General features: G+C 39.5%; 1 protein-coding gene across 2 annotated transcripts in view; it reads left to right on the forward strand.

The window, feature by feature from the left end:
- Positions 1–22153, forward strand: part of LOC111144258 (family with sequence similarity 19 member A1, C-C motif chemokine like) — a 515095-nt gene that overhangs the window by 388774 nt on the left and 104168 nt on the right. For both annotated transcript variants that reach the window (XM_022498484.1, XM_022498483.1), the window contains one exon: positions 829–969. In XM_022498484.1, coding sequence (XP_022354192.1) covers positions 829–969 — 141 coding nt within the window. The remainder of the gene's footprint in view (positions 1–828; positions 970–22153) is intronic.

The following is a 22153-nucleotide window of genomic DNA, read 5'->3' on the forward strand; positions in this document are numbered from 1 at the left end:
GAAGAACTGTCCTATAGTCTGGCAAGCGCCACCTGAATGCTCACCAACCTTCAGGCAGACCCAGCTGTGCACCTGTTAAGAACCTAGTGGAGAGTGACATCCATTAGGTTGCCAATAAATGTTGAATGCATGGCTGATCTGTAACAATTAAGTGAAGCCATATGCCTAGCTCTGTAATTTGAGATGCCATTTAAAGCACATACCTATTTTCTCCAGCAATTCCTTCTATCATTTTCAGATGAGATCTGGATTTGGGAAATGACTCCCCACCTAGGTTTTATATTCCACCCCCTGGAGAGTGGGCAGGCAGCGGGAGGGAGAGCTAATTTCTGGGCAGTCTTCCTGCCATCACGGGTTCTGTATCACTGGCATGTCAGTTGCTTGTCATTAGTGGGAGGGAGCTCAGAGGATTCTAAATGGAAAGATAACACGGGAGTGAGCTCCCAAAGTATAATGCATTTAAATCAGGTAGACTCTTTATTTTGTGTTAGCTCCAGGCATGCATTCTGTCACCGCTTCTCGGTACCTACAGCCTAGAATCATTGCCCCTTAAAGGCTATCCATCAGAGCTCTTTGGTGCATTTGAAGGATAGTGCTGGGATATCTTTCTTCTCCAGGACTATGCGTACCGAGCATAGAGTTTTGTAGACATGCGTAAATAGATGTTATTGAGAGTAGATGGGAGATAGTCTCACCGTCGTTATGTTTCACGGAAACTCTTTCGGTATTTTCTCTCACTTTCCCCAGCCCCTCCACACATTCCCCCACAGGTCTTAATGGCCACTGAATTATTTCTAATCAGTGTCCCTGTTCTTTCTATCTTGCCAGAAGGAGGGACATGTGAAGTGATTGCCGCGCACAGATGTTGTAATAAGAATCGCATTGAGGAGCGGTCACAAACAGTCAAGTGTTCCTGTCTACCTGGAAAAGTGGCTGGCACGACAAGAAACAGACCTTCCTGTGTCGATGGTAAGTAGCTGGTTTTACATCTCTCTTTAGGTGTTTTTCTAGGTGTTCACTGTCTGTTATATATATATATTTTTCACTTATGTATGGTTCAGGTTAATGAACAAGGTGCAGCCAAAACTCTGGAAGGTTGTACAAAGGACAGGACTCTGCATGGTTAGAATTCTTGTTTCTCTGGCTTGGTGGCCTTCTCATAGCTTATTTTAATGTTTTGTAGAGAAGATTAGGGTAAAATAATTTGTCAAGTCAAGAAATTGGAGGGTCCAGCTCATTGGGGAAGTGATTTTGGATTGAGGTTTTCTATAATGATGATGGTGATGACAGTATTAAAGATAACAACAGCTAACATTTATTCTGTGTGTATTTAAAGAGCATTTACTCTATGCCAGACACTGCTCTGGGTGCCTCACGTGCATTCATAAGCAAATAGGGGTGCTCTGAATGTTCACCATCTGCCAAGCACTGTCCTAAACACTTCTCATGCATAATTTTATTTACTCCTCCCAATAATCCTAGAACAGTTACCTATTGCTGTGTAACAAATGACTCCCAATGACATAGCAGCTTGAAGCCGCAAACATTCTCTCACAGGTCTGGTGGGTCAGGAATTCCACTTAGCTGATTGTGTCTGGCTCTGGGTCTCTCCCGCAGTTGCAGTCAAGATCGGAAGGTTTGACTGGTGCTGGAGGATGGTTTCAAGATGTTTCATTCTCACACGGCTGTTGGCAGGTGAACTCAATTCCTTGCTGTGTGGACCTCTCCATAGAAGCACAGTGTCCTCACAGTGTGACAGCTGGTTTCACCCAAGAGAATAATAGAGAAGCCATAGTGACCTTCTTTTTTGTAATCTAGCCTTGGAAGTTAACACTTGGCTGTTTCCACAATATCCTCTTGGTTATTTAAGTCATCCCCATTCAGTGTGGGAGTGAGCTCTAAGGGCTTGAAGGCCAGAAGATAAGGATCACTGTGGCAGATAAACTCCCTCCCCTCTCATTTTAAACATGAAGAAACTGAGGCTTAGAAGGGTTGTGTAATGTTCCAGTGGTCCCATGGCTGAGAAGTTGTGGACTGACTGACTCTTAAGCCCAGAGTAACTGACAGTAATACCAAGTCTTGACCACCATCTTTAAAACAACTTTATATGTGCTAATAATGAGTTCAAGGTTCAAAAGACCACAAGTATCTCTCCCCATTGTTATCTTTCATAATTTTAGAGCCAAGTATGAGATGATGTTCAAATTCTTCAGTAAGAAAATCAAGACTCTGGTTTCTAGTAAGAAAATCAGGCCTCAAATGAATCACTTGCTCAGGGTCACACAGTAGCAAATAGAACCTGAATCTCTTGGCTTAGGACCCATTTTTCCACCTCTAGAAACAGATGGAGCAGGACACTTTCTAGATTGGCTTGTGTTGTATATTTTCATTATGAAACATGGTAGTTAGAAAGAGAAACATACTCAAGCTAGACCAAGTAATTTTTTTTTTTTAAGAAAATAGAAGAATCCTGGGGAGTCTAGTTACCAAAAATCTCATGGAATTCTTAAATTCTTCTAGCATCCGCAATCTCATTTTCTTTGTTCATGGGACATATTATTTCTGATCTCTGTTCCCCTCATTCTCCTCTGTGTGGACTGGTTCCCGCTTCCAAGATTTTAGCTTTTGAATCCCTATAACTTAGGGGCTGGTATGAAGTTTTTTCTCCATGATGCCAACTCTGATCTTACATAGCATCACAATACAGTTCAAATATATTTGCCTCGCTTCCTGTGTTTTAAATGTGTTCTCCAAAAGGACCAAATGTAACTGGCCCAGCTTGTGTCACACATTAGCCTTTGATCGATCAACCATATCCAGTGAGCTTACGTGGGGCTTGTTCAGCTGCCCATTGTGTACCATGGTAAGACCAAGCTTTTTTTTTTCCCCCCAAAGGATGTGAAAAAGCCAAATTTGGGAATATACTATGATCAGTAAATTCTCCATTAATGAATTTCCAGAGGTCATTTGGCACTCTCTGGAGATATTTTTGGATAATGGAGACAAGAGATGGACACATCTCTTGCAATTAGGGGGATATTATTCGCACCTGGTGGGTAAAAGCCATCAATGCTGCTAAACATCCTATAATGCACAGGACAGCACCCACAACAAAGTATTACCCAGCCCCAAAGGTCAATGGAGCTGAGGTTGAAAACTTACGCTTATGGTTGTTTCTTTGTTCCAGATCACAGTCAACATGATAAGGCACCTCCAATGCAGGAAAGGCAAGCAGTTAGACTAGAAATGCCACTTTGCTCCACTTGCAGGAGGAAACTCTTGGCCCTTGAAGCCCACAAACATTATAAAGCCATGATAGTGTCTCAAGTTGTCTGCCAAAGAAAGCCTGGAGTCTGTTGATTAAGAATCCTGATTTTGTCTCCAGTTCATTTTTATCTCTAATGATCTAGAAATAGAATTGCCTTCAGGATTTGGATGTAAGACACAAAGAGCAATACATTGTTTATTCTGGCAGAGGGGGAAATGGCATCTGGCCCTAAATTTCTATGAGAAGTTAAGCCACATAATGGGAATATTCTGTCTCTCAGAGCAAGCTTCTTTGACTTTGGGAACTCTGAATCCTTTAGAGTAGTAGGTTCAGGCAGGCGGACTATTGGTTCCTATCTTCCAAGCAAAAGTCAATAAATTACAGAGTACTGTATAGTGTCATCCTGATGGTTTTTAGTTTCTATAGCATTCCACTGTTCTAAAATCCTTGAATCCATTGGCATGCATGAGAAAAATCTCTGTGTTGCTTTGATCAAATTTGTTTTTATGGCCCAAATCTCTATACGCAAATGAAAAATGAAGCGTAGATATAAATTAATAATTCCAGTGTAGTTATTAAGATCATGAACTGTGCAATTAGACAGACATGAGCAGAACTCAGCTATACCAGTTACTAATAGAATTACCTTGGGCAAGTCACATATGCTTTTTAATTTGTTCCTTGGCTATGAAATGGAGATGGTAATTATTCCGACTTGTGAGGATTAAAGAAGTCTTGTTCATGTGTACAGTGTTTTGCATAATATCTGGTTCCCATTAAATACTCGCTGAATGTTGGTGGCTCTTTCCTATCTTACTAGTAACTTGTGGGTAATGCTTAGAAAGGCACATTATTTTACAAAATTTTATTGCATTTTAATTGAACATAGTGACATTTTAGCCACCATCTTCTCCTGGAACTGCTTCTAGCTAATTATCCTGGATATCATTAGTGCTAGTGAGTCATCTTCAGGAATGCATGTTTCTTATAGGAATTTTGAAAACTACATAAATAATCCACACATTAGAGTCACACATGGTATTATTGCTCAGAGATTATCATTACTTTGTAAGAAAACATGTGCATGTCCATTTAGGCTTAACCCATCATTAAAAAGAAACTCACATGGCAGGGATTTAATTGAAATAAGATGTCATAGTACTGTTTTATCGACAACTTGTTTCATTTAAGGTACAGCAAACATTCCCCAGTTTAAAACATATTCTTCAAAAACATTATTGTTAATAGCTACATAGGGTTTTAGGGGTGGCTACTCTTCCATTTATCTACCTATCTCCTCCACTTGGACACATTATAGCGTTTCGTGCATTTCCCTTTCTAAGCCTAAAAATGGATAGAAACCAACTTCTCTCCATGACAACAGCTGACAATCCACACACCGTAGTTGTCCTGAATATATCCTGTTGTACATAGTGCATTTCCCATGTAAGTGTTCCAATTGCTGTTATTTACTTGCCTCTGAAATTACAAGTCACTTGTCATCTATAGTATTTTCAAAACCAGAGAAACAGCTATGATTTTAAAATAAGCATATATTCTATTATTTTAAGATTCAAAATCAGAGACCAGGTGATTTAAAATGGGGTATAAATTTTGCAGTGTAATCTTAGCAATGTATTCAAAAATAGAAAACAGGATATTGGGAGAAATTTTTAGAGTGGGCTTTGAGTTTAGAAATGATCTTCTATTGCCTAGTAAGTGAAAATACCAAAGAAAAACACTCAACAGCTTAAATGTTGTGATGGGTAGTTATAAATATTTTGAAAGGTGTTCTACCCTTGCACGTGTGCCTAGCACTATTCTGACTGGATATTAGGTCATGACACTGATTCACACTTTCTCGTGTTTTGTTAATTATTCTCTAACGCAAAAGGAGGGTACCTTCCTTACTATCTTGGATAACAGTAATCAAAATGATGGCCAGAAATTTCTTGAAGGCCTATCCTGTACTCCTTTTTGAGGTCCTTCATGTCTGTATATTCCTTTATTTCTAACCCCAACTCCTAAAGGGGGTCTCCTATTATTCCATCTTGCCAGTCAGAAAATTGAGGCATAGGAATTTTGTGACTTGCTCAAAATCACACAGCCAATCGTGGCAGAGCCAGAAATCCAGTCTGGGCTATCTCACTCCAGGGCCCTATATACCAAGCATGAGCAGATGAGGTTGTGACATAAACACACATTCTATTCCAAAGCCTTTCATGTAAGAGACCAAAATCCCTGGGTGAGAAGGGGGAGAAAGTTCAACTGTGTGCACACTTTCAGAAACATCTGGTCCTTCAGGCCAGACCTGCCCCTTCCCTTTCTGTATCAGAAAGGACTGATTAATTGCTCTTTCTGAGGTCATGGCCTTTGAGTAGTTAGAAGAATTTTTTTTCATACTATAGCATTTTTAATTATTTATGTTTTTAAAACAATTTTTATTATGTTATGGTAGTCACCATACAGTACATCATTAGTTTTTGATGTAGTGTTCCATGATTCACTGTAGAAACATTTTTATAGACAATGGTTTGTGTTATATAGAATGACTGAAATATAGCTGTTTAAGGCATGGAGGGATAAAATGACTGTTTTATGGAGAAATTCTCATGCAGTTTTCCCTATTTAGGTTCTTATTTTCATGCAATTTATGTCTATTTGTGACTTAGACAAATATGTGAGAAACATCTTTATAAGAACTGGTTTGTAGAGAAGGTCTTTTAATCTGTGGATTTGAGCATCACTCTAATTAGGAAAAGTTTACATGATAAGTGCATAGACCTTTCCTTTCATTCAGTGTGAATTCTGATCATTTCTCTGACTGCCTGCTACAAACATGGTGTTCTTGTTTTCTTATACTGGATACCAACCAGAAGTGACTACCTTACATCACAGAACTTTTTACCTTTCGCAACTATGGAAATCCCACCTTTTTATCGTCACTAGGATTAGTGTACAGTTAACATAATAGAAAAAATTCTCATACTCCTGCCTATTTCTGTGAAGATAAAACCCCACTGTTTAAGAAGATGTTTTGCTCTCAACTCATCATACATAGGCTATAAGATAAGAGCAAGCAAGATATACAGAGACTCAGACCCAGAGAAACAGATAGACTTACAGGGAAGGAGACAGACAGTGAGACAGGACATACAAAGAGGAACAAGGAAAGGAGGGTTCAGAGAAAAAGAGTGATCAAAGAGAGAAGAGACAATGAATGCTTAAGCGGTATATTAAACATCTACCTATAAAATGGCTTTGTTCATTTTTTCCCCAAACAATTATTTGTATTCACTCTTATAGTTTATAACTAATTTTAACAAATAAGATTTATTTGGTAGATTGAGACTTTGAATTTTTTTTTCAAGTTGCATTATATGAGATTCCAGAACCCTAATATCTATAAAAATTACTTCTGGAGATTGCTCCTTTGGAAAATACAAGATAAAATTTTCTTGCCCACATACCATCATATTCCCTAGAGACCACCATGGTTAAGAAAGAAGTCTGAGAACTAAAGCAAATTTGAAATTCCACAGTAGTGTTCTACAGAGTGGTATGAAATATATATATATATATATAAGAAATGCTGCATGTAATAGCCCCTTCTTAGCTATCCAAAATATGATACCATATTAAAGGCTCTGAGAAGTTCTGCAGACAAGAACTTGGACCCACTATGTCCCAGACTTCTTTGGCTAGAGAACCTTTTTCTCTGCAACAATTAACTGTGCCCTATAGACCCAATGTTCCATGAAATGGACTTCAGGCCAGGCTGGTGCAGACTATATGGACTACGTCTTTGTTTTTGTTTCCAGAAATGCATTTAAGGTCTTTTGAGACTGACTGATAATTCCTATGCCAATAGCTCAGTGTCTTTTCTTAACACTGGCTAACCAAACATTGCACAACAGGTCTTGGTAGTAATGTGATTTATAATATCTCCATGACATGTCAGGCTCAACTGCAGTTTGGAAATCATCTAGGGACCTTCCAGAGCAATTGTATGAAAAAGCTTAAGCCCTTATTTTTATTCACAAATATTAGACATTTTAGAGGACAGGGAAGAAGACCTATTTTGGTTCCACCATTTGTTACTTGTCATCCACACACAGTGAAATACCAAGATAATGAATTGCCTTGGTGGGTCAGGGACGCACCACACAGCAGCAGTCTGGGGTCCCTTCATTACCATCTCTGTTCGATGCCTGCCTGTTCTTTCAAGACAGACTAGTTTGTTTAATAGACGGGATGGTGAGCTCAGTTGACTTCATCAGGAGGCATTTCTGAAGGGGGTTTCTACTGTTGTTGAAGAAGGTCTACTATAGCATCATTAGTAAAATAGTGGCACATTCAGGCATAATTTCTGAAATACATACACATTTTCTTTTGCTCCCTTCCTTGGCACCTAATCCTGCCCAGGTATGTGAAGGATCCAAGTCTGCATTAGCAGGAGGAATGAGAGGAAAGATGTAGAAGAAATGACAAAGCATTTTGTACCATCTCATAAAAGGTCTGTCTCTATGTTTTGTTCCTTTGCATAATAAAGAGAGCAGGAATTCAGTCTTCAGATATTCCCATACTTCTGAAACTAAGAGTGGATGTAATTTTTTTTTTTTTTAAGTTTAAAGCAGTAGTTGCCAACTGACAGCCCGCTGGCAGGAAGTACCTTCAGATCTGTTCCTTAGGTTGGCAGAGTAGTGAAAAAAATGGACTGTGTGCCTTTGGATGGGATACTCCAGTATGTACAGCCCCCCCCCCCTTTCTATGATAAACCTGGCTCTGGCCCATTCATGTGACCTGCCTGATCCCTAAAGATCTGGAAATTCCTGCTTCCTGGCTCAGAGTTATTTCCCTACTATTCTCAAGTTAAATAAAAAGATTAATTTTCTGGAAAAAATTACTCTTTGATATATAAACCTGAAATAAATTGAAATATACATACACAAAAACAGCAAGAAAGGAAAAATGGAGTATTTCTTCTCTTCCCGTTGCCAACTGAATCTCTCACATCTTCATTGTCGAAGCAACCACTGCCACCAGATTTCTGTGCATCCTTATAGAAAACATCCATGCACACACATGATACACACGTAGACAACGTGATAAATCAAAATGGTGTTATATAATTTAAAAAATGGTCTGAACCTGTATTTTTTTTTTTTTTTTGCCTAAGAAAATGGCTGGTAAACATGGAAAAAAAATGGTCCATCATCGCTCAATTGAAGAAATGTAAATTGAACACTGAAATGTAATGTTTCATCGATCAAATAGGCAGAGATTAAAAGTTTGGTAATACCCAGTATTAAGGAGGCAGGAGAGAAAAATTACATATAAATCATACTCAGTGATAAATGGCTTACAAACTCAATTACTTAGCCACTTTTCTTTATTTGGTTCACCAAAGAGGAAGAAGATAAATAGGAAATTTTATAATGGGACTGGATATTTGTGGAACATAATACAAACTACATGCATTATGACTGTGCACAGTGACTTTATTTAGCAACAATTCTTGTATACATAATGCCCTCCATTTCTTCAGTAGGATCAGGTTCATATGTCGGGGTATCATCTAAGAAATCTTCTAAGAATCTTTATCTCACTTCTGTGGGAAAACTATATGTGAAAGTATATTTAGTGCATGTGTTTGAGCATAAGCATAGTAAGTCCCATTTTAATGTCAATTAATGTAGCCACTTGGGAGGTATAAAATTCTCTACACAAACATTTGTAGTGGTGTGTATGTCACATGTGTGTAAGTGTATGTGTGTGTGTGTGTGTGTGTGTGTGTGTGTGTGTGTAATCATGGTACAACACACCCCAAATCCTTATCATTTTTCTAGTTGGAATGTACTTGGTTACACAAAATTCCAAATTCATAAAGAAAATTTCCCAAAAGTAGCTCCAAAGCCATTGGTTTCCATTATTTCCAAAAAGCTTAGGTGTTTTCAAATACCTGTTCTTGTCTGATATGAGAGCATCTTTAATCAATTCTTCTTATTTTTTTTTTTTTTTTGGGAAAGGGGGAAAAATGTTGTTCTAAATCTAAGGAGTCAGCTCTTCATCCCTCTAGTTGGGCTTCAGCCTAGATAAGGCAAGATTTCAGGGTCCTATGTTATTAATGCGCTGTCCATATGAATAACGAGCAAGCCCTGTGAATTATTTCACACTTCTAGGAAAATCTACAGCCCTGTCCTTCTGCAACAGCACTGGAAGCTGCTGAGGATATCGGTACATTTCTTTATGGAAGGTTCTGATAACTTCATCTAAGGATATGGTAAAACTTATGTCCCCTGCTGAAACCTGTGTAGAAATTTATGCAGATGAATAATATTTTGAAAAATTAATGATGTATTCCTCAAACCACCCAAGCTACTGGGATTTTTGCGGGCCTACCCCAACCCAAACAAGAGAACATGAATCAGCCACTAACCAGAGAATAGAGGCCCAAATATTTGGTATTTAAGTTCAAAAGTCATTCTAAGATTCAGATATATAATGGACGGGTTCATTTTCCAAAGTTTCCAAAGTAATATGATGAATCAGGTCATGGAGGGAGAAAGGAAGGAACACTTGGGTAGGAAAAATGTGGTCCACTGGAGCAAAGGCTGTCTGCCACTACCACCAGAAACGTGTGTCGCCATCTGTAGACTTACTGATCCAACCACCAGCCAAGAGAGTACCACACATGATAGCTCAATACACTCTCTTCGCATCTTTTTGGCTGCCTTCCCAGGAAGACCATCCATAAACAGCAGCTAGCATATTGCAGCCTGATTGTCCAACAGGAGTCATAATCACCAGTATCCTAAGGCCTCCTTAGGCTTCCATGGTGCAGAGGTGACCTCCAGGATGCTTATGAATTCCAGGAATTGAGAGGAGAGACCTGGGCTCCCTAATGGGTGTAGTGGACATAGAAACGAAATTTCATGCACCCACTACGTAAGACTAGATTTGTAACTGAGCTAAGACATTGGTGAAACATGTTCACCTTCCCTAACTTACCTATTTCATTTATAATCCTTGATATCGGGGCACCTAGGTGGCTCAGTGGGTTAGGCCTCTGCCTTCGGCTCAGGTCATGATCTCAGGGTCCTGGGATCAAGCCCCACATCGGGCTGTCTGCTCAGCTGGGAGCCTGCTTCCTCCTCTCTCTCTGCCTTTCTCTCTGCCTACTTGTGATCTCCATCTGTCAAATAAATAAATGAAATCTTTATAATCCTTGGTATCATTTGGTACTTCATTTTTGTGTCATTTATTTATCTTTTATTTCTTATGTCATCTCTACACTCAGAGATGTGGAGCTCAAATTCATGATCCCAAATTGAGAGTTGCATGGTCTACCAACTGACCCAGCCAAGTGCCCCTCATTACTGCATCATTTAAAGAATTCAATGGAAAATTCAATAGACTCACATTCCATGCCATCTAATATTACTTAGGGTGGTAAAATGATTCCATGGTTAGCCAGCCACTCATTCAAAGGGAGGTCCCATTTCTTCAAATTTAGAATGGCCTGCGTGTGATGACTTAGAGGTTATCATTCAGCATCTCCTTCGGTGCCTATACACTAGTTTTGCTTCATGCTGGGCACCTGTTCTCATCAACACTCTTGAAAGAGCAATGTATATATTCTAACTGCTCCACAGGCCTACTCCCCCAGTTCTCTTCCTCTTCTTGGACCTCCCTATACCTTAAAACACAACACTATTGAAATTAGACCAACTAACCCTACAACGACCCCTAAAGTATTCAAGTAAAAGTAAGAGTCACACATCTCTCAATAAAAAGCAGAAGCTAGAAATGATTAAGATTAGTGAGGAAGACATGTCAAAAGCCAAGATAAGAAGAAAGCTTGGCCTCTTGCATTAAATAGTTAGCCAAGTTGTGAATGCAAAGGAAAAGTTCTTGAAGTAAATTAAAGGTGCGTCTCCAGCAAACACATGAATGGTAAGAAAGGGAAACAGCCATATTGCTGATATGGAGAAAGTGTGAGTAGTCTGGATAGAAGATCAAACAAGCCACAACACTCCCTTAAGTCAAAGTCTAATCCAGACCAAGGCCCTAATTCATTTCTACAAATTCATTTCTACAAAGGCTGAGAGGGGTGGGGAAGCCAGAAGAAAAATTAGAAGCTAGCAGAGGTTGGTTCATGAAGTTTAATGAAAGAAGCCATCTCCATAACATAAAAATGCAAGGTTAAGCAAGCAGTGATGATGTAGGAGCTATAGCAAGTTATCCAGAAGATCAGTCTAAGATAATTAATGATAATAGCTACATTAAACAACAGATTTCCGACATAGATGAAACAGCCTTCTCTTAAAAGAACATGCTATCTAGGACTACCAGAGCTTGAGAGGAGAACTCAACACCTGCTTTTAATGCTTCAGAGGACAGGCTGACCGATGGTCTTGTTAGAGGCTAATGCAGTGGATGACTTTAAGTTGAAGCCAGTACTCATTTATCATTTCAAAAATCCTAGGGCCTGGGGCGCCTGGGTGGCTCAGGGGGTTAAAGCCTCTGCCTTCGGCTCAGGTCATGATCCCAGGGTGCTGGGATCGAGCCCCACATCGGGCTCTCTGCTCAGCAGGGAGCCTGCTTCCTCCTCTCGCTCTCTCTGCCTGCCTCTCTGCCTACTTGTGATCTCTATCTATCAAATAAATAAATAAAACCTTAAAAAAAAAATCCTAGGGCCCTTAACAATTATGCTCAGTCTCCCTACTATCCAGTAATTTCACAACTGGGTATTTACCCAATACAAAATACAAAAACAGTGATTCGAAAAAATACATGCACCTCTATGTTTATTGCAACATTATTTACACTAACCAAATAATGGAAGCAGCCCAAGTGTCTATTGATAGATGAGTGGATAGAGATGATGAGTATATATCTATAATGGAATATTATCCCACTATTAAAAAGAATAAAATCTTGCGATTTGCAATGATATGAATGGAGCTAGAGAGTTTAATGCTAAGTGAAATAAGAGGAAGACAGGTACCATCTGATTTCACACATATGTGAAGTTTAAGAAACAAGACAAAGAGGGGAACAAAAGAGAGAGAAAAAAAAACAAGAAATGGACTGAACTACAGAGAACAAACTGATGGTTACTAGAAGGGAGGAGAGTGAAATGGAGGTTAAATAGGTGAAGGAGATTAAGAGTACACTCACATAATGAGCACTGAGTAATGTATAGAACTGTTGAGTCACTATATTGTACACCTGTAATTAATATAACACTGTATGTTAACTGTACTGGAATTAAAATTATTTAAAAACTTTAAAAATTAGGCTAAATCTTCTACTTTCCCTTTGCTCTAGAAATGGAACAACAATGCTCGATGTCAGCACATCTATTTACCACATAGTTATTGAATATTTGAAGCCCACTGTTGAGACCTACTGCTATAATAAAAGATTCTTTTGAAAACGCTGCTCACTGTAAGGCACCTGATCATCTGAGCTCTGATGGCATCCTAGAGTGAGATTAATGTTGGTTTTGTGCCTGCTAACACAAACATCCATTCTGCAGCCCATGGGTCAAGGAGTAATTTTGACTTTCCAGTCTTATTTAAGAAATATATGGCTATGGCTGCCATAGATAGTGATTCCTCTGATAGATCTGGGCAACATAAATTGAGAACCTTCTGGAAATGATTTATCACTTTAAAATGCCATTAAGAACATTTGTGACTCATGGGAGGAGGTCAAAATACCAACATTAACAGGAGTTTGGAAGAAGTTGATTCCAACCCTCATGGAAGACTTTGAAGGGTTCAAGTGAAGGAAGTAATTGCAAATGTGGTAGAAATACCTGGAAATCTAGAATTAGAAGTGGAGTCTGAAAGTGAGACTGAACTGCTCAAATTTCATGAGAACATTTGAACCAGATGAGGAGTTGCTTCTTCCGATGTGCAAACAAATTTTATTTATTTATTTATTTATTTATTTATTTATTTATTTATTTATTTATTTAAAAATGAGCTTCTTGAGGTGGAATTACTCCTTGTGAAGATGCTGTGAAGACTGTTGACATGACCCAAAGGATTTAGAATATTACATAAACTTAGAGGCAGGGTTTAGAGAATTGACTCTAATTTTGGAAGAAGTTCTACTATGTGTAAAATGTCATTGAACAGCATAGCATCACTTGCGAATGGAAGAGTCAGTCAGTGCAGCAAATTTCTTGTCATCTTATTTCGAGAAATCACCACAACCACCCTAACCTTTACCAACCACCACCCTGATCAGTCAGCAAGCATCAACCTGGAGCCAAAACCCTCCACCAGCAACAAGATTACAGCTCACTGAAAACTCCAAAGATGCTTAGCATTTTTTAGCAATAAAGCATTTTTAAATTAAGGCATGTGCATTGTTTTTTAGATGTAATGCTATTGCATACTTAATAGACTACAGTATAATATAAACATAACTTTTATATGCACTGGGAAACTAAAAAATTATTTGACCTGCCTTATTGCAATATTTGCTTTCTGAAATATGTCTATTACTTTATGTAACTCCTCCAATAGCAGCCTCATAAGATAGTTGCTATTCTCATCCCCAATTTATTGAGGAGGAACCTGAGGCCTTAAAGAAATTTCTTCTAAGACATGGCAGCAGGAGACCTGGGACCCCAAATGAGGAGCTGCTAGAAATGATAGGTAGGAGATCACCTAAGCAGCATGGGGAGCAAAGTTCAGAGTACCAGCTCACTTTTGTATTCCCTTCCTCAGAGAATGACACCACCATTCAGGCATGCTATGTTTTTTATTTAAGCAGCTCCTCTAGCACATACACCAGTATCCTCATATCCTATGCATATCAGATCCTTCAATCCCTCACCATTCCCTAATTACATTACTGCCATAATCAGGACTACTATATTGACCCTAATTAATGTGCCCTTAGCACCCATACCCTGTATTACCCAATGCTAACTTTGTCACCCAGCTTGAACTACCAACTCCACCGGTCCTCCCTCAAACCACCACACTTGAAACCAATAGATATCCTCCTCCACATCCCTGAAGCCTCCTGTAAACATTTACCAGAACTTATCATACTGTCCTCTATGCTTTTGTTGACTTGTGATCTTCTATGATAGAGAGACTCACCCATTCACTCAACAATTAGTTTCAGAACATTGACTGCGTCCTAGAAATTATGCCAAACACTTGGTCACCTAATGATGAACAAAGCACTTGCCTGTAATCCATCAGGGGAACACGCCTCAATCTAATCATACACAAATATGTTCCAAGCAGAAAGTACAAGTTCAGAAGGAAAATAACTCAGTCTTTGGAGAGGGTGTTATCACAAAGAATCGAAGGAGGCCAGAAAGCCAAGACTTCTGTGAAAAAGTGACAGGAATTTGGAGATGTAAGGTATAATTCAAGCTAGCCGGGTGAAGAGCTTTCCAGGCAGAGAGCCAGCATGGGCAAAAGCCTTGGGTTTTGATCAAGAACTTTAGAGACAGTCACTGTGGCTGAAACCCAAAGAACAATAAGATCATATGTGAGAGGAGGCAGAAAAGATAGGGGGGAGCTAAACAGTAGTTCTATAATTGAGCCGTACATCTCCTGTTCCTAACATAGTTCTTCTTCATTTAATTTGCATATAGTTGACACACAGTGTTACATTAGTCTCATGTGTACAATGTAATGTTTCAACATGTTTATACGTTATCCTAATATAATTCTTAAAACTGAGATGTGCTTAGAGAAGGCAGTGATGTGGTATCTGTTGTGGGAAATTGGATGGAAAAGCCAACCTAGAATTTTGTGCATGAGGAGACGACATTGAGAGCCCTCTACTGAGATTAAAAACCTCCTTCTGTAGTGTCTGACATCAGATTGCAAAACCTCGATACTCCCACTTCAGACAATAGCAGAGCAAGGCAAATCAAATTGTCTTTTTGATATTGCCGCCTTCCTCACACACTGTTATCCACAGTGTTGCTGTCACCTGAATGTCTCACCCTCTCTCTGTTGCCAACCACTCACATTGCTGAAAGAATTCTCGTAACCACCCCCAAATCAAGCAAACAACAGCTTCTGATAGAAATGTTCAGTCACTGTCTTTCCATTCTATTGTCTGACATTAGATAACACTTAACCAGTAGATTCTTTATACCAGGGCATTAGGGCAAAGGGTTTATAACTGGGGATATATTTAAATATGGTGGCTAACTACAGGCTCATGTCAGTTTATTTCCTTCCTGACTAACTTGTATCTTCTTCAACTCCATTTCCTTATGAACTGGTAATGCTTTATTTTATGTAGCCAAAAACAAACAAACAAACAAACAAAAAAAAAAAAAAACAAGTTTCTAAAATACCTCTACCAAAGGATGCCTGACCACCCTGTTCCTGAAATCTGGGGTAGCGTGTAAATTTTAAATGGGTATGTAGGCATTAATGAGTCTACTTTGTGAAGAAGAAGGTTACAGAGAAATGGTCATTTCTCATGTTACCCAGTTCCACTCCCTTCAAACTATTCAAGCACATGCTTTTGAGAAACAATGTTAATAAAGTCACATGTACACTATAAAAATTCTTTACTTAATGGCCGTTGTAGAAAAATTAGACTTATAACTACACAGAGTGAAAGTTGTTAAGAGTGAAAGTTGTTAAGCACGATGTGTCAAAGAACATTAATATTTTCACATCACATTTCACAATATGAAATGGGTACTGTTATTATTGTCCCGATTTTATTGATAAGGAAATCAAGGCTCAGAGCAGGAAAGGGCTCTCCAAAGGTCATACAACTTCCAGACAGTAGAGCCAGGATTTAATTGTGGACAGTCTGATAGCAGCACCCATGTAAGATTTTAAGATTGCATTCATTCCCAGACATATAGCAGGAACGTTTCCGTGGCAAGACTGAATTGTGCCAATTGGAGCCCATGCACGTGTAGATTTCAACCCTGGTTTTTTGCCCCTGATGAGTCAGGTCTCATTCAGCATGTTATTCTCCTGGATCTGCGGTTTCCTCATCTGTTAAAAAGGGGTGAAAAAAAATGCAGTGTCAAAGAGGTGATGAGAATATCAAATGAGATAATTCATAGAAATCACAAATCTGTAATACAATCTCCAGGCCTATTGTGAGACCTCAATTATATGAGCCTTAATAAACTCAGAATTATTTTAAGAACACAATATTAAATTTATAGTTTCATTAATGAGTGTGTATCTGGATTTTGAGAAACCCTGAGTCAGACCTACAGTTTTGATTGAAATACCAATAGTTATATACCTCTTCCTCATTTGATTACCTCCAACCATAAAACAAGGCTCTTGAGCTTCTAAAAATGTATGCATAGAAACAAAAGCATGTCGGATAATGATATAGAGGCCTGTCTCCTGAGGAGCATGAAGAGAGGAGGCAAGCTGAAAGTGGTGCTTGTTTTCCATTCAGAAGGGAAGATATTGAGGACATCCTCTTCCAATCCTAGTCCAAGTAGGAGAAAACATCATTTTCCAAGTCCCTGTTGGTACACATAAGCATCAGTGAGATAAAAGATCTCAATAGACATGGTCAGTTTCAGAAAGGAGCAGAGAGTGTGCATTGTGTCAAAGACAAGGTTCATGAGGTGTAGACTGACTTAGTCTTCATTTTGGTCTTTTCTCAGCATTCATAGGAGAGCTGCCTTTTCTCTTCTCACTATAGACACTCTCTCTTGGTGACTTCATTCATTCACTTTCATGGCTTCAGAAACTTAGATAGTTGCTATCTAACCTAATCCATCCTTCCAAACTCCAGGCCCTTTGTTCAGAAAATTACTAGATGTCACCATTTGCATTTCTCAAAGACACCCCAATTCAGTATGCTCAAAATGGAGCACACATTTCTATCAGCCTAGTAATGCAAGGATGACTTCCACATCAGTCAATAGCACCTGCACTGCAGTGGACCTAATGTTCATGTCCCCCCAAAGTTCACATGTTGAGATTATAAACCCCAAGGTGATGGTATTAGGAGGTAGGACTTTGGAGAGGTAATTAGGTCACGAGGTGGAGCCTTCACAGTGGGGATTAGTGTCCTTAGAAAAGAGGTCCCAGAGAGACCCCCAACTCCTTCTACCATGTAAGGATACAAGTTGAACATCTACAACCTGGAAGAGGACCGTCCCCAAAACAAGTTGAACATCTACAACCTGGAAGAGGACCGTCCCCAAAACATGGAATGCAGGCATTCCGATCTTGGACTTCCAGCCTCTGGAACTGTGAGAAATAAATATCTGGTTATAAGTTTTCCCCATCTATGGTATTTTATTATAGCATCCTGTACGAACCTAGACATGCATCTGTTCTTTATTCAAGCCAACCTCTCGGGAAACATGTTTGCCTTTTCTCACTTCCTCATGGCCCATATCCATTCTACCAGACTTCCTTGATTCTACTGCCTAAACATCTCTCCAATCTTTTCCCTTTTTTTGCCCCCATTTCTAAGAACCAGACTCAGGCCATGGTCATCCTTTGCCTTGATTACTGAAAGGTCTTCTTTCTTATTGCCTGAAGGCTCTATCATACCTTACCTTCAGTAACCATATAATTCCTCCTGACGGATGATACCAGTACTTATTATTTCTCACCATCTGTAACATAATTCCCACTTTAAATTTCAGGTCAATATTATCTTCACTGCAATACAACGGATGGTGCGTGAAGGTCTCATTCAGGTTCTACTGAACTGCCCAGCACAATGCCTGGAGTAAATACTCAAATAAGGTGTGCCTTTTGTACCCAGGCAGTGGGGTCAGACAGATATGTATTCCAGTCCCAGCTCTACTGTGATTCTAATCCTCAGTTTCCATATTTCTGAAAACAGGCATTACACAGGACAACTTTGTGGTGTGATCACAAGGCTGAATTGAGGAAAAGCATGCACAGCACTTAACACAGTTATTCTTGATTTTATTGGTTCTAAGAGTTGAGAAGATTCGTAGAGAGTAAAGATCCCCCCCATCTCTGGTGGATCATCTGTGGGACTTTCTACCATTAATAGTGTGTGTCGTTTATACATAACAGGACATTCTTTTGGCCTCCGTATTCTACAAATGGACCTTAAGTATTATACTCCTTTAATTTTTCTGCATGTGAAAGCAGAGAAAAGATGCTTCCTTGTACTTGGTGGGGGGTGATCAGAAGTCAGGCAGTTTTTAACTTCATAGAAGGGGTAATCACAATCAACAAAACTAAATTGACAGCTAACTCTTTTAAATATTTACTCAACCCAAAATAAATAAACTAGAGTTTGTATGTTGTGTTACTGTTGCATTGCTGATGCTGTGTGCTGTGGTAACTTGGGATGCTTCACACTAAGTTAGCTTTTGCAGCAATTAAAGGACGATGTTCTGTGAAAGGTTAGCCCATCCCTGGCTTCTGTACTTCTGTGTAAATGTAGCCTCTTCTAGTTATGCACTTGTTACAAGCAACACTTGTTAAAACACAGTGTAAATATTCTTTGCTACTTATAAGAAATGGTATAGAAATAGATTCATTCATAAAAACTCATCAAAATGACTGTTTTTCAAGTATGTTAAAGAACCTGACATTACTTACTCCTTTCCTTGTATTTATATGCTGAGAACGTTTTATTCCATTTTAAGGCAAACTAAAAGACCTTAACCAGAAATATATTCCATCCCTGACTCTTCCTATGTTCCAATGGAGGCAAAAGATATGTAAGTATGACGTTTACCCAGAACTTTTGATCAAAGGTAGAATTATTCTAGGTACTCAACGATTATTCAGACAGGTAAACTCCACAAAAGGCCTTGCAGCCTACTGGCTGACTGACATACAGAATTTTGGTATATCTTTTGGATTTAACACCATTTGTCTTAAACCTGTCATTTTTTATTATTTCATCTCACAGGATCCATAGAATTCAGGAGAAAAGTGTTTAATACTACTCCCTGTGTAAACCAAAAATGATACGTAATATGGCCCAAGAAAAGGCCCACATTGGAAGGCTCTTTCCACAAACACCGATTCATCCTCTCTGATATTAAGCATTAGAGATAGAGTAACTGATAGGACATGGACCCTGCTTTAAAGACTGAGATCCAGAGGAGGCGCAGTAAACCGGTAATTTCAAAATTGTATGATTTGGGCTGTGATGGGGATTAGCCCAGCATACTCTGAGAATGGAGGTGATTGTCTTAACCCATGGTGGGGAGGGCTTTGGAGAGTTTCCCAGCAGAAGTGACATTCACCTTGAGACCTAAAAGCATCTAGGTAAGACAATGTGAAGCAAGTTTGAGGCAGAAAGAACTGCACAGCCAGAAGTCTGGATTCAAGAAGGGGTCTGATGAATCCAAGGATCTGACAGCAGTTCGGCATACCTGGGGAGGGAAGCACATAGGACAGATGTAAAAAGAAGTGAGAGCAGGTGGTCACTGGGGTGAGCTCGTGCGGTGCTCTAGTAGCCATGCTAAGCAGAACTCAGTCCGAAACGGATGGAGTCAGGCACTAAAGGGTTTGGCACCTACACGTGACGTGGTTGACTTTATCTTAGAGTGTATCATTAGCTAGCAAAGCATTAAAGAAATGGTTTCTTCTAGAACTGCTCTTCATTGTACCTGGGTCCATATTCCTAACTGGCAGAAAAAAAAAACAAGAAAGGAATGCAGGAAAGGCTACAAGTCAGTTATCATCTTTGGCTTAAAGCTCACTCAGCAAAGGTGCATCATGGTTCTGCTGCCAAAAACTCAGAGAGGACGTGACATGGGAGGAAGTAACTTGCAGAGAAATGCTTGCATTTAATTAGACCTATGACTGGAAAGCCCTGCCTTGTGTGTATTCAGAAGGTCAAGGATGGGATACCGAGGTTCTTTAAGAAAACTTCTGGTAAGTCATCAGGAGCACTATGGCCAGGGGAGAAGTAATTCCACTAAAGGAGAAGTGAAAAGGACTGGGATTATGTAACCATGGAAGGAAGAGGCTCCCCAGTGTAGGAAGATTGAAGAACACTGTGCAATGGCACTTAGCTGTACCTTAGAATCACCTACAGCAGTTCTTAAAAATACCAATGTCTTGACCACACCCCTAGGCATTTGTATTTACTTGTGCTGGGGGAGGGGTTGGGCATTTGTATTTTCTTAAAGCTCCACAAGGGATACTAAATTGTAACCATCAGGAGTAGAGCATGGCCCAGAGCATGGGCTGGAGAATAAGGTAGTGTGAGTTGACATTCCATTTCTTTTTGGAAACAATTATTTTCATGCTTTTAACTTTTCATGTATTAACTCTGTATAATGCATTAAAAGCGACTTACATAGATTTATCTAACATAGACAAAATGTCAACATGAAAGGAATTTAGCTCCTACTCCTTTGCCCTCAGTTTCCTTATCTGTAAAATGGGGGGAAAATAGTATCTCTCTGATCGGATCAGTGCAAGGACTAAATGAGTTAACCAGTAAGGTGGTCTCCAAACGCCTGGCAGGTAAGTGTTCAATGAATATAAACTCTTGTCCTTAATCCAGTTGTAGTTAATAGGAGAAGCAAGGACTGAGAGACAGAAATCACAAGGCATGTTTCAAGGGCACCAATTAGTCTGGCTGGTGCCTCGGGGAGTAATAGAATAAAAAACATCGAGAGAGGCAAGTTGGGGCCAAATTGCTTTCTTGAGTTCCAGGCTAATGTTCACATTTGAGCAAGTGTTCATTAATTGGTCATCTAATAACATGCTCCCCAAATGTGAGGCAAGCAGGTGTATTTTGTACAAAATAGAATAAATTAAAGAGTGGCTCCGAGTCCATTCCAAAACTTGGACTCTGTTGTGAGTTTAACACAAATGTGGGACCAACAGATGTCTCTGTGACCAGCTGAGATTAGATCAGCATAGAGCTTAAAAAATGAACAGAGAATTACTGGGTATTAATAATCCCTGGTGCTTAGGGAGAGAGAGGCTCATCTTTGTGACACCGTGGCTTTCATTCATAGAGAAAGCCAACTCGCTTCTGTTGTCCACATTCAGCCCACTTTATTAGGAATCTCTAAATGGTGCTGAAAATGGTTTCTGTTCTTTTCGTTTTTCATTTATAAATATTCTGAAAGAAGATGAAAGGTAACTTACAGGGACGCAGCCAACACAGCAGGGAAGGATAAAATGTAATGTACTCATGAAGAAAGTCAGAATCCAGGGAAAGCAAGCGTAGGAGACTTGAGAGGAGGCCAAGGGGGAAGTGAACACATCGAGAGAAGGTCACAGGGACTATAAATATGCCAGCAGTGGGCTACAAATTGGCCTGAAGCCTTCTAAGCCTTGTAGGCAACGCAAAGAGGGAAATGAGAGTGGTTACAAGGTTGAGGAAGTTCCCAGCTTCATCCAGGCAGTTTACTTAGAAGAGGAACAACTATTTCTGGCACAAGACCGGAGAGAGGCATTTCCAGGTTTAAAAAAGAGAATCCTATATAAAATAATAGTAATCCACAGCATCACCCCACACCCTAATAGAGTCCATGACACATAGTGGCTGCTAATACATATTTAGTGAGTGAATGGGGAAGAAGAAAGAAAGGATGGGAGGGCCTGTACTATATATCCCCAAATTCACCGGATGCTTTGCCAACATTCCTTGGTGTGGGCTGATGGCCTCCCACAGTTCAATAAAAGTAGTTCTGGTGGTTGTGTAATGCACAATGACCCGGTTCAGGCGTCAGTACTTGGCTAGTCTGACTGAAACCAGAAATAGACTTGAGTACCTAGGGAAGAGAACAGATTCACTATCCCACAGGCCAACTTTTCTCAAGACTGCTACTCTCCACCAGGCATCTCATAAGACTTGAGGGGCAGAAATCGAATGTTATACTCCTGTGTCGCCCCAGGGCTTCATTCAGTGGCTTCACATGACAGAAGT

Source organism: Enhydra lutris, unplaced genomic scaffold, assembly GCF_002288905.1.
Source record: "Enhydra lutris kenyoni isolate GAN:26980312 unplaced genomic scaffold, ASM228890v2 scaffoldscaffold10, whole genome shotgun sequence".
In the NCBI taxonomy this organism is placed as follows: Eukaryota; Metazoa; Chordata; class Mammalia; order Carnivora; family Mustelidae; genus Enhydra; species Enhydra lutris.